General features: G+C 31.9%; 1 protein-coding gene across 1 annotated transcript; it reads right to left on the bottom strand.

Annotated features, from left to right (window-relative positions):
- Positions 1-880: 880 nt before the first annotated feature.
- On the bottom strand, positions 881-3,950 carry LOC18111222 (glucan endo-1,3-beta-glucosidase 1). The gene is made up of 4 exons (XM_006389532.3): positions 3,685-3,950; positions 2,287-3,591; positions 1,482-1,509; positions 881-1,287 (listed from the first exon to the last, which is right to left on the bottom strand). The coding sequence occupies exons 1-4, from the start codon at positions 3,755-3,757 to the stop codon at positions 1,107-1,109; spliced, it is 1,587 nt and encodes a 528-aa protein (XP_006389594.2). The 5' UTR covers positions 3,758-3,950; the 3' UTR covers positions 881-1,106.
- Positions 3,951-14,232: the final 10,282 nt, after the last annotated feature.

The raw sequence follows: 14,232 nt of genomic DNA, 5'->3' as shown, positions 1-14,232 counted from the left end.
AATTGCACCACAAAACTAAAAATTACTGCAGCCATTTTGAAGGTTAGAAATTCTTCACAACTTGAATAACTCAGCCACCTATCGGAGCTATCTAAATCAGTAGATTCTGGACAATCCATAAATTGATATTGGGGATGACATGGATAGATAATTTAATTAACAAAAAAATATCATCTTAATATGAAAAGTTACATACAAAATCTTTAAAGTATTTATTGGGTTAATCCGGAATTGATTATTTTTTTATAATTATTAAACTTGGTCAAACTTAATTTAAACTGAATTTTTATTGAATGATGACCTAATTTATCTAACATGTTAACTTATTGTCCGATCAAAATTCTTTTTTTTTCTCAAAATAATTTTTTTTAAAAAATAAAATTAAAAAGATATTATTTTAAATTAATAAAAGCTCATTTAATCTGATTTTGTGCAACAAATTGCATTTTTACAAGTTTTGAAAGTTGTTAGCACTTTCGAGTTTGGAACAAAGTCCAACTCTGTGGACAAAAACATTGGAGGAACCGCTAAAAAATCACACGACACAAGTGGGACCTATGGGACAAAGGGGCTTAGGTGGGACCCGCAAGGCATTCATGAGCTGATGATGTGCTTTAGGCTCTTGCTCTTGTGTCATTTGGGCATCTTGGATTCACATGATGGGGCCAGCAATCTGGCTGGTGTGTTGAGGTAAATTTTCAAGAATCCTCTGCGTAGCATCCTTCGTTGCTGTTTATGACAAGAATGGCTTAAATTTTCAAAACAAGGAATATCTCTTGAAGATCCCCTCATTCTCTTGCTCACAATCATGGCCCCAAACAAGCCCTCTCTTTAGGCCTCCATGTTTGCTGTTGTATTCTCTTGCTTAAAGAAATTATACTGTACTAATCAACTTTTTAGCTCCCTTTATTGATTACATAGAAGAGCCCACAAAAAATTGTCATTACTTTACTCCTCTCACGAAGAGGATCCTACCTGATCCGTCAACTCAAGTGAGTCTTTGCTTGAACGATTCTTGGACTAAACACAGCCTAGCACAGCAAGAGTCAATCAGCATCAACGAATCAAACACTATTAGGTTACAAAAAATTGTTTTCTTTTACACCTCAAGACACCACAAAAGGAATGTGTAACAAAATAGAGAAAATTATAGTCAAGAAAGCTTGCAATGCCTTGTCCATTGCACTAATTCTACTGCTTCTGAAGCTGATTAATCTTGAACCACCTGCTGCATTGCTTGGCGTGGTTGTATTCACTACCGTCCTCGTCTTATTCGTTATTTTCTTGCTGCATCCAAAGTTAGATGATCGGTAAGGCATTGCTGCAAGGTGTTCTAATTAAGTAATGGTTTTGCTTTTCGCTTTTTGCATTTTCCATCTCTTGACAACCATAAAGGGAATGCAAAGATGCAGAAAAGGAACTAAAGTGTGATATACTGGTGAAACAGTTAGGCCACCATGTAAAAGGGAAGAGTTTGTTACCTTCCAGGAAATATACAGCTTCCATGACCTGCCAACATTTACCAACAAGGAAGAAAAATGGATCTTAGATTTGGAGAAAATAACCTGTCACTCAAAACCAACAGGTGAAAAAAATACCACAAACAGGACTCATTTCGCAAGAATTTATGAAAGAAAAATGAATTATTTTCAAAAGCAATCTTGTTATACATGGCCTTGAGATTTTGTTATTGTCCTGACTCTATGGGGCTCACTTGGTATAGTTTCCAAGTTGAAATCATAAATTGTTTTTGACTTGGCTGCTTCAGCACAAAATGTTATTCCATGCCCTTTCCACACTCCAATCACTCAAGAACCCATGTGACTCTGTCAGGCTGGAATCACACAGCATCTATCCTTGGAGTCATATTTGTTCTCATTAGTTGCCATCAGTATTATCATTGGAGGGCGCGGGTGCTACTATTTACTTTCCTTCAGTGGTGTGGCATCAGGCAATTAGCACTTTTTGAACTTTTAATCATAAATACTTGAGCTTAAGGTGACCTTTTTGACCACTCAATTACCCTAAGGCACTTAATAAATGACTGCACATATACTATTTGAATTAACAGCATTCCCTTCTCCCTCGTGTAAATGCTCTGGCTTTGAACTAGGCCACATTGTTTGTCTAAGCAGTACCCACACATTCTATTTTGAATATAGAACAACAGTTCAATGACTCACTATTGACAGAAAATTCAAGATCATACCCTGTATTCTGTTAAAATCTAATGCAAAATAAAAGACCTGTGATTGTTTAAGGCGAAGAGGAGCATAAAACACTTACTTGGATCAGTAGTGGTGATCATGGCTACACCCTTGAAATCACAGGACCCAGCAGCCCTTCCTTCCTTCTGGTAATAACTATCAAATGCATAAGAGGCATGGTTCTTCACATTATTAGGCTGGTAGCAATTCTCCCCTGGCTGAATCTCACTGCAATTAGCCTGTCCTGGTCCACATGCCCAATCCAATGCTGCTTGCAATGTCTTTGAATCAACACCATCCATAACAATACAATATGTTTGGTTGGTGGTATCATTAGCCAAAAAAGTCCCACTTCCAGATACATGAAGCAAATAAACTGGCGTCGCATTTGCATAAAACAATCCCCAATTTGCTTCTGATACCGGTGGTGACCTCAAGTCCTCATTGAACAACTCATATAAGTACACACTAGAAGTGATTTCCGGGTGCAAAGGAGTCCCGCTTCGATCAAGAACATGCTTAATCATATTAGAATTATAAGTATCTGCGTTGTCTATTGTAGCATAAGGCTCCTTCGAATCACCCTTTGAAGGCCAACCACTCTCAGTAACAAGAACCGCAACATCAGTAAAATTAAAATTCTTCATCGAATAATAAGCAGCATCAACCATAGCATCAAGAACATTAGTGTAATGCAACAAAGTATTAGGATCAACCATTTCTTTAGACGGCGTCAAGGGCTTAAACAAAGAATTTTCAAGCGGCACCACTCCTTTATTTTGCATAAACACATAGTAAGGATAAAGATTCATCATCAAAGGAGAGCCAGTTTTTGATAAAAACTGAAGCAAAGGTTGCATAACGGAGCTCCAACTCTGATTAAAAAAAGCCTGGGAAGGTGGAAATGGATCAAGAATTATTGAAGCAGAATGTGGAGTTGAAATCTTGATCAGATTATGCAAGTTTGCAGCCACTAAAGCACTATAAAGAGACTCAATAGCTGGCACAAGCAAAGGGGCTGAAGAGGGTACAGTAGTCAAAACTTCATCACCAACAGCAATTGCAGAAATTACAGTTTGTGGATAATAAGCAACAACATTTTTACCAATCCAAGAAGCTGCTGTTGCATTAGAGGAGCCAATAGCAAGAAGCTGATTATTTGGGACACTAATAATGACCCGGATCTTGGTTTTAGCCAAGGCCTTGAGCATGTCAGGGTCGGCATCATAAAGCCTGATATGTGTAACCTTTTGAAATTGTAGAAGCGAAACAAGCTCTGTTGCTGACATTAGATTGGACACATCTACTCCTATGTTGATTCCCACAAACGGCTCATTATCTTGTTGGTCCTTGATTTGCGCCACTGCTATTTTCGATGATAAAGCTGCAAATTTGACACAAAAACATCAGAACCACAAAAGGGTTGTTCTTAGTTTCTTGAAAAAGTGGATAAACAAGTGCGGTTTCTGTCAATTACCTTGTGATATTGTAAAAAGCGAAGTGCACAACAAGAAGAAGATAGTGGAGAGAGGAAGCTTAGAGAGTGCCATAACTGAGGAAGAGCTTGAGTTTCACTACTTCATCCCCTGGTTCTGGTTCAGCTAAAGATTCTTGCATTATCTTGTAGGGTCTTGTGGTTCTCTTTTAAGTGAAGTTTTTAGGTAGGTTCTGGTTTGTCTTTGGAGTGTGCTTGCTGGCCTCAAGAACGAAGAAAGAATTCCAAAGAACTCTGCTTCTGACAAGAGTGAATGATATTGCTGGCCAAAGCTTAATAATAACCCCCAACTATGTAGCTAGTAACAATTTAACCCTAAATAATTTCTTATATCAATCTCATCCTTCAAGCTTTGTAAAAAAAACTTCGCTCAGAAATTATACAATAAGGATAATAACTTTCTCCTACACATTAGAATTACTATTTACTATTTAGTGATAATATTGATATAAGAAATTGCCTGAGGATGAGAACGATACTATTCTAATAGTTTGGGGGGCACATTTGAAGTTTACCCTAAAATGGCTTGTTGATCTATATGAATTCCCTAAACTGGCCTTGGGACCGACAAGTTCTTTTGTATCTTTTCCAAGTTCTCTTCGATGCAAAAGGGGGAAGGATGAAACAAGAGGAGGAGCCTTATGGTAACTTCACCTAGGTTGACATGGCGAGTTCTTGAAGTGATGAAAGCCACTCACAGGCTGGCATTTTCAGAGAGAGACATTAGAGAACCAGCCCACCAGGACAGCACCATCTGCTTCCTGCCAAAGTGTCGTTCTCTAGAGTTAGCCCTTCTCACTTGCATCATCGATCTTGATTGGAATATGATTTCTTTTGTCCAATTTATCTCATATTTTTTGGGCAAAATCATTTGGGCATTAGGCGAGTGTACTTTCTGAGCAAATCTTAGGTTTATATCTGTGTTCTTCAAATACAATTGTGCAACTTGCTATAAAGCATGTGCGCTTCCTTTACATTTTCATCAAATCAAAGCTTTTGTTTAGATTTATTGGTATAATCTACCACTCTACTTGTTGTTAAAAGACAATTTGAGTTCTTTTTTTTCTCTTTTAAAATTCAGTAACCAATAAACTTGTTGCTTCAAGAGTGTGTTTGTTTATGAAATGTGTTTATAAATATATTTTTTGTCTTACCTTGTCAATAATCAAATCTTTAAATAACTTAATTTAGAATAAGATGTTTAATTTGATGAAATATATATTAAAGTAGAGGAATAAAATAATGCATGATGCAAAATTTAATGATGGATACCCTCCTCCAAATTTAATAATAGAATAAAAACAAATTTTACCTGGTTTTAGGATTAAATTTTACTCCCCATAGGATAATTTTGTTTTATTCAACGGATACTCGCTCATATATTCATCAATTACAATAATATTAGTGAAAAAAAATATTTTGTTTTAGATGAATTACAAATTACAAGTGGGCAAGTAAATGATCTATAGGCCATTGGGGTACAAAGATAGTGGCAGCCAGAAGAATGGCGTAAAAGAACCAAGCAGAAAACACTGCTTGTTGCAGTGTATCAGACAAAATAGACAGTGGCTCCTTCCATAGTACCATTCTCAGCACTGTGTCATTCACGGGCATAATAGAACAGAAGAGAACATCTGCGTCATGTTCACATGTAGGTCACCACTCGTACAAGCAAGCCTCTCTTTTTAGAAAAAAAAAAAAAAAAAACTTTTTCCTCTTTTAATCCCTTTATGGAAGGAAATTGACTCTCTCAATTGCCAAAGGCCTCGATTAAATTTCACCAGCTTTACTTTTGAAGATAGATGGTGGCTTATTTATTTGGACTGTCATCTCCTTGCCCGTAAATATTTTCACATGAATGATCCTAATGTTTACCAGGTTGGGTGGTTACAGAAGATAAATAAATGGTTATTATTAAACCCGACCCCATAAACCCATGATTTAGAGTCTAATCTTGGGTAAGGTTTCAATTTGAACTCTAGAAACTATTAATTTTGTCAAATTTAATGATTCACTAGTTGACTCGACAATTTAATAATATAAAATTTTTAATTTTTAAATCATATATATATATATATATATATATATATATATATATATGCTTTTCAATATTTAAGTTGCTGTTCAACTACCAGAACGAGAAGGGTTGCTCAACTGCATAATATAAAGCCAAATCTTCTGAGACCTAAAAGTCCAGCCATGAAAATAAAAAGGAGCCCAGTATGCATCAGCAATTCAGCAATGCAGAATACATAATAATATATTGTTCATTCATTATCAACCAAGCCAAGTACTTGTTTAATTTTATCACTAGCGAAGAAAGGACATCTGCTTCACGCCATTCAAAGAGACATAAGATTCCCAGAATCCTAGGGGACTTCATTTTTCCTGCCTGGATCACCCGATTGAATAATTACCATTATTTTTTGAATTTTTTTGGCATTGCTGTACAATTTTATTTTTGAATTTATTTTTTTAGATTTAAATTATTTTTTTATATTTTGAATTGTTTTGATACACTTATGTTAAAAATAATTCTTTTAAAAAAATTATTATTTAAATATATTTTAAAATAAAAAATACTTTAAAAATTAATTTCTACTCTACAAAATCTTCTTCTTCTATTTTTTTTTTTTTCCACACCTAGAAATACTAGAGAATGGGTAGGGTATTATGAGAAAATTTTTCTTAATTTTCTTTTTTGGGCATTAAATATAGGGCTATGATTTCCTAGTAAAAGTTGTAGAAACAGGGAAATAGATTGTTAATATTATATATATATATATATATATATATGATCATTGACTTTTTTAAAAAATATTACTTGATCCTTAAAAGTGAGAATAAAGATTTGCTATCACCTCCTCGAATTAAGGCATATAATGGAGAGTTGCATGCACTATGATGGAATAATTGGTGATGTTGTTCAACAAACGAAATAGATCAACTATATACATGCATGTTGCTTAGCTAAGAAATAAAATATAATGATCCGACCCAACTCAAAGATTTATACCTAGTAAAAAAGTATATCCTGTTTGCATTAAGAATGCTGGAAAAATCGATCATAAGCAAGGAGTAACTACTAAATGAGTTCTATTATGGATAGATGTGTAAACAAATTCAAGTAATCTGCCTTCATCAATATTAGAGTCCTTTTATGTTTATATTTAAGCGTTGTTTATTTTTGTGTTTTAAAATTATTTTTAAAAAAAATAAATTTTATTTTATTTTTTTCTTTGCTTCAAATTCACATATTTTTTAGTCTTTTCAGATCATTTTGATGTGCTGATATCAAAAATAATTTTTTAAAAATAAAAAAATATATTATTTTAATACATTTCAAAAAAATAAAAAATACTTTGAAAAACAACTATTATTATATTATTCAACCAAAAAACAAACTGTGCTATAATACATACCAACCACAATATGTTAGCGCTTCACCATAGATTGAATCTTTTTTTTTTTTTGTCAATGCATTAAAAAATGCAATAATATTGGCAAAGCGTTTTATACCATTAAAAAAAATTAATTGTAAATCAAAAAGATAATGTATATATTTAATAAAATAAATTAAAAATTATATATACCAATAAATGTTAAAAAAGTTTCTTACACTAACCAAATATTGAGCCGATACATTGAAACAAATTAAAATACATATTAAGATATCTAATCATGTACATAGAGCCTTTTAATATTTTTTTTATTTAATTATACAAAAATAAAATAATTCTTGTAAGTAATTATTTCAAATCTATTGAAAACAATTTCTAGTACAATTCTTTCTTTTCTTATTAACATATTTATTTCAAATAAAAAAAAAATTTCATGGGTTTTTAATCTAATAAAAAATTATAAGCAATTAGAATCAATACAAAAAAATATAAATGATTTTAAATAAGGAAAAAAAATTTCTTTCCGTTAAAACCCAGTTATCTAATTAATTCTCTTCTTTTTAGTTTTGAATTTTACTTAACCAAAATAATTGTTTTTTAAATGATAGCTTATAATAACATAAATAATATATTTTCCACTTTATATATGTAATGAAAGACTTTTTAGAACCTATTTTTTTTAATTAGATCTAATATTATATATATATATATATATATATATAAAAGGTTTTCACATGATAAACAACAAATAAAATCAAATATTTTCATAAAATTCTCGACTATAAGCATAAAATAGAAAATTAAAAGCATAAAAGGTTCACATAAACTAATTAACAAAATGATTTCTAACATCATATAAAAAAAAGGCAAGAATCTCATTATAAAATAAATGTTAAATTAACTGATATCTAATGAAATAATATATCAAATATAATGTTATTTATTCAATTATGATTAAGCTTTAAGAAAAAAAATCCTAAAAAATCCTAAAAAGCATAACAAAAAGAGCGGATACTAATATCATAATCTCATTAAAAAAATAAAAATAATAATTTTAGCTATTTTATTTAAATTTAATTTAATAAAATAAATAAATAAATAAAAACTTTTAAAAAGCCCACATGTCTGGACCTAGTGGGCTTGCTGCTAGAGTAAAAAAAAAGATGGATAGGCATTCGTGGACCTGAAAAAGACAACCAACACATTTGCCAATTTTTTTCAAAAAAAAAAAAGTATAAAAAAAGGCATCATCTATACTAGTAGATGAAACGTCATCTCAGTGAAAAAATCAAGTTTAAGATGTATTAAGTGAACACAGGTCATTTTAAGAGTGTGTTTGGTATTGCAATAGCTGTTGTGGTTGTGGTTTGAAAAAAATTGTTTTATAAAAAGTACTTTTAATTGAGGTTGATTTGAAAAAATAGGTGTTTGGTTAAAATTGTGGTTGAAATTGAGATTAAATAAAAAGTAGTTTAATGTGTTTGGTTAAGAATGCTTTTGAAATTAAAGTTATAAAATAATTTTAAAATATATATATTAAAATTGATGGTTTTTAATTTAAATGTTGTAGATTTAACTATTGCTATTACTTCATGAAATAAATAATACTTTATATAAAATATTTTTTTATTATGCCATTAAACCATCTACAATTCCATTACGTACAAAATTCATTCGACAAGAACTACAGTTTCTATAATTTTGTGAGTGTGCAATAAAATTAGATAAAATATTATCAGGAATAAAATTGATTTGATATTACAGTGCGAGTGAATTTAATTCGCTCTATACTAGTTTTTCGGGAAAAAAAATATTGTTTACATGACAATGCAAAACTAGTTTTTTTTAAAAAAAATATACAAAAACTATACACACTGAAAAAAAAAAGAAAAAAAGACTCGAACAATGCAAGTGAATTGCACTGTGCACGCGACCACAAAATTTCAAAAAGCACCTAGGAGCTGCTTCGCCAAATTCGCATGCAAAACGTGAATTGGCATGGGCCCCACCAAAATTAAATAGCGTTTTTGATATAACCAAACATCATATTTGATGTGGTTGCTTCAAACGCAGAAGCAACCACGCCAACAAATGGCCTCTAAGTGATTAGAAAGTCAGGTTTCTGACCATATCTAGTTTAACCCCAATTATCTCTAGTTCAACCTATTTAAACCATTTTTTTATCTAAAAATATATATTAAATGCGATCTTAATAAACCTATTTTTGCCTTAAATTAGCAAAACAAATCAGCTGAAGAAATAAACCCAAATCAAAAATACTTTCTAAAATACTCCAATCACTTTTCCTAGAAAAATACAGGTTAGAAAACACTTTAATAGAACTTCTCTATTTGAAAAGGAATGTATTGACACAAAAATCTATTTTTTTTTTGTCATTAGAATCAGGCCAACTAATAACTTACACTCTTTTCTCTCGTTTTCTAGCAACTTTGACTTTCATCTCTTAAACTCAAAGATTAAAAAAATAAATAAATAAAGTTTTAGATAAAATAAAAAATAAAAAATGTCAAACACCAAAAGAACCAAAAAAGGAATTCAAAGGAAAATAGGTGGACCAAAAAATTGTTTTTTGAGCCAATTTGTAATTGGCCACTTGATTATTTTTTTTGTACTTTTCACTTTTATCTGCTATGTTTGAATTCTTTTTTCTACTATAAATTTGAGTTATACCTCATTAATTTGATGCAATTAAAAAAAAAGTTCGTGGATAAAAATGAAACAAAAATCTGGGCATTGTAGATTCGAATAGTAAACCAGCCTTCTATTTTTGTTTTTGTTTTTGTTTTTGTTTTTTGTTTTTGTGTAATTTGTAATTGTAATTGTACCTGTAAAGTTAGCTGCATCTTCTCAAACAAGTAATTTGAATATGAAAAACAAGAGAAAAACAAACCAAATCCTAGATCTTTCACAGAACTCCAATACCCTAAAAAAATGGGAAAAAATCTGTTAACTGAGGAAGTAATTTTCGATGGAGGTTGATGTTTCTACCGGCTTCCTAACAACATTGTTGCTGACATGTTGAGGCTCTCTGTCAAGACTCTTATCTATTTGTAGATGCGTGTGCAGATCTTGGCTTTGCACAAAACGTTCTGGTAGGATGTCTCGCGTTCATGAATATATATGACCAATGGAAGTGGAGGTTTACAGCATTGGGTCTGATAAGATGTGGAGAAGACCTGGGAATGCTCCTTGCAAGCTGGAGCAGGAGCTTCTTCGGCGTTTGTCAATGGAGTGATATTGATGACACATAAATTTTTACCTGAAACTGTCTAGTACCATATAGATAAGTCCAAGTTCCAATAACCAGATCGTTTTTATGCTTAAATTAAGTTTGAAAAATGTTGTTTCAGAAATTTCTTATTTTAAAACTTTTAATTCTCCAATTTAGTTTAATTTATTATCCAAACAGCTTTCTTTTCTATTCTATTGGTATGAGGATTATTGATATTTAGAATCTATCAAATGCAAATTCTCTTTGCATTTTAACAATAATTTAAGAATTTGTGAAACCCTAATCTCTTTCGCTGTACTCTGTCAATTTTCTGTCTTACTATTTTCAAGGTTAGATTGTAGGCCAAGTGAGATTTCTACGGGTACCTTTTCAGGAAGAACATGATCAGCTTAGCCCATGTGATGGAAGGTTACAATTACTGTCCCGAAAGGGCCAAGCGATGTTGAGGTTAGGAGTAATAGAAAGGTGCCTGTGTTTCTACACTGTACGTAGGGCCTAATGATTATGTGATTTGGGCCTCTCCAAGTTGCAAACATGCATCAGATATTGTTGCCTTTTCTTATGAAGGGAGTTTTGTTGATTCAAAATGCTTGAGAAACCTGCTGGTATGTATGGGTAAATGAAAGCCCTGCCTCTTGTTGAATATTCTACTTTTGTAGCTAATAGATTTCGTTTCTGAGCTGTTGGTTTAAGCCCTACGCTGGTCCATCACTGCTTGTGACTTTAAAGGTAATCTGCATATATGGTTTCAGCATCAACTCGCTTGTTATCTTCATCAGTTCCATTGTCATGTTGCAATACTTAATTTATCAATGTGAATTATGAGGCTCAGTTGGTGCAATGTTGGTTCTGGTGATGCTGTGGATCCTGCCTCCTGTTTTAGTCTTTTTATTATGTTGTGATAATACAAGTTCTAGCTAGAGGTTGCTGCTACCCGTCTCAAATCTCTATCTATGTTTTTTTTTTTTTTTGTTAATTTGTGGTGTATTCTAATTATGGCTTTGTTGATGCAATCCTCTCTGGAAAATTAGAAGAAGCTTTCTCGAAAGTTTAGACCTTCTTTCTTGATTTCCTCTGTAGCTTTGGGAAGCATACCGAGCCCTTGACTTTCTTCTTATGCCAGCCTTAGTGTCTCGTGTCTTTGAAACTATCATTCCCTTATAAAAAACCCAAAAAAAGAAAGAAAGAAAGAAAGAAAGAAAAAACAGCATTCATTTCGATCCAATGGTTTGTGTCAATCATCTCCAAATTTATCGAGTACCGGTCCTGCAGCTGGTCCTCTTAATTGGACGGTTTTAATTAATTCCTTAGAGAGCAGCAAAGCTTGATTGGTGATGCTTAAATTTTTATCGAGAACTCGGGAAAAAAAAGAGGAGGAAATTCTATACCGATGAGGTAAAAAGGGTCTTGAAGCAGCAGCTGGAGGGAGGGCAAGGGCCTGACAGCACACACACCCTTGATTATCAATTCAATTTGGAGGAGGAGCAGCAGTATTCTGGAGGACATGTTGTCAACATGAAGCCGTCTGAATTTCAGTATATGGGCTATGAACCAGCTCTAATTTGAACGTTATATATCTTACTATTCTTCACGAAAATCCTGATTTATTGACAAAGATAAAAAAAAAAAACAAAATTTATTATCTCGATAAAAATTTCATATATTGTTTTATAATAATGATGGGAATAGTGATATCATCTAAATACGGTTTTGGAAAGGAATTTGTGGGTGATGGAGGAGCTAACTTTTATCTCTGTTGCCTTCTCCTGCTAGCTGATTTCGATAAGCAATGATTGAAAATATGAATTCGAATGATGAATTAATTACCAATTTACCACAATAGATGCACAAAGAAACTACAATTGTTACACGAATAAATTGGGATTGGGGTAAAGCCACAAAATATCCAATAAAAACCATTGCTTTTCTTGGATTCCTCTACACCAATTATTTTTTAATGACACAGCACTGCATCTCCCTCGTACACTGCATCCGCAGGAAAAATATCGAAACATGGACCTTTCTCAACACGGGAAGATCTAATTTCGGTGCCTTTTTTCATCATTAAAGTTCCTTGCCTCCCTTTGCTTACTGGCCGAAAGTAACGAAAGATGAAACAGAGCGTAAGCAGTCATATACGTGCGTGATGATGCAAGAATTGCCAAATAGAACGAACAGTTATTTGTCTTAAGGTCTTGAAAGGTTTAACGAAAAATTTGTTTGTGTTTTAAAAATATTTTAAAAAAATTTAAATTTTTTTATATTTCAGCTTATACGGATATTGGAATTTGGGGGAACCAACAGAATTTCTTTCTACATGTTTTTGATGCATGCTTTGGACTTAGACCAGTGATGGCACATGTTTTTCTTCGCTTTTCACTATTTCTAGTCTCAATACACTCTATCTCATGAAAGCCATGGACATGATTGTCGGGCGTGGGTGCATTGCATTAGGGGTCGTGGAAGCGTGCATATAATTATTTAGTTTTGGTTGGTTAGAAAAGTATACTAATTTTATAATAAATTTGCTAAACACATTCTATTTAGATAAACTACATCATATAATTTAAATATAATTTAAAGATTTTGATGAGTCACTAATTGGTGGTCCATCTATGATTTAAAGTCAAGATTTTTTTGTGTTAATAAATTTAGTTTTTTAATTTGTTATGGACTTGTGTGCCCAAATAATTTTTTATAGAGAGGATTCATATAGATACCCTAACAAAGTTTACTTATCCTGAAAGGTGAAAGAGTTTTTCACAAGTTAAATATTGTGGTGAAAAATACTTTTAAATATTGTACTAGGCTATGCAAAGATGGATGCAACATTGAACAGAGCAAAGAAACAAGTTAGGAGATGTTAGAGGGTATAACTCAATTAATTATTTTTTATATTTATTTTTAAAAATTATTGATTTGAGTTTTATAAATTTTAATATCATATTAAAAATTTATATTATCATTAATTTTAAAACCAGTAAAATTAATTAAGTTAAATATAAACGGACCCAAACGTTTAAAAAGGGGTACTTATAACATGAGGATAGGATGAACAGAAGAGACACTTAAAAACGGGGGTGAACAGAAGACGTCCTTTTGTTTCCTGTTTCATAATAAAGCTCTTCTTACTTCTTGTGAGATTACTATACCACAAAAACATGTCATAGGTGATCTGATCTCGGAATTGGTGTCTTCACTTGGTGGTCGTTTCGACTTGTGTTCTATATTTGATTTTTTTTTTTTGGACTCTTCACTAACAACGGACAGCACCATTTTTGTTGAAGAATTCATACGTCCATTAATTTCTTCTTATTTGTTTTTTTAAGGGTCATGCTTGTTTTTCAGTTATATACTTGAAAAAACATAAAATTAATATGTGTTTTTTAATGATGATTTTAATGTGATGATATAAAAAAACTAAAAATAAAAAAATATTATTTTAATATATTTGTAAATAAAAAATACTTTATATGGTGGGTGATGGTATATTATCCATTTTATATGTTACTCTCATATTATTTAGTCATTTCATATGGGATTAATTGATGGTTCTAACATATAGATATTAAAAGTTGCGATGGATTAAATCTTACACGGAAGCCAATAGTTGACACGATAAAACTGGAAAGAAACTAGATTTAGCAGCAGCAAATCTTTTCTTTCTTTTTTTATCCAAAAATATGAGAAATTGCCAGGGAACTAAAAAGCATGCATACATACAAGACCTTTTTTTAAAATATATATATATATATAATAATTAGAAGTAAAGATACAAGAATCATCCCTGTTCGAGCTGTCTACAGAGGCAGTAGAACAAGCCTAACAAAAGATGTAGGAACTGGTAACAACTAGCTCCAACTGACACAAAGCACA

The sequence above is a fragment of the Populus trichocarpa genome, chromosome 11 (assembly GCF_000002775.5).
Source record: "Populus trichocarpa isolate Nisqually-1 chromosome 11, P.trichocarpa_v4.1, whole genome shotgun sequence".
Classification (NCBI taxonomy): domain Eukaryota; kingdom Viridiplantae; phylum Streptophyta; class Magnoliopsida; order Malpighiales; family Salicaceae; genus Populus; species Populus trichocarpa.
This window is presented reverse-complemented; position numbering and strand designations above follow the sequence as displayed.

Bases quoted from the DNA above. Each gene is read 5' to 3' on its own strand.
- LOC18111222 (XM_006389532.3), bottom strand. From the start codon at position 3,757: ATGGCACTCTCTAAGCTTCCTCTCTCCACTATCTTCTTCTTGTTGTGC. The intron at 3,592-3,684 runs GTAATTGACAGA...TCAAATTTGCAG, and splicing joins GCTTTTTACAATATCACAAG to CTTTATCATCGAAAATAGCA. The intron at 1,510-2,286 runs GTAAGTGTTTTA...AAATGTTGGCAG, and splicing joins GATCACCACTACTGATCCAA to GTCATGGAAGCTGTATATTT.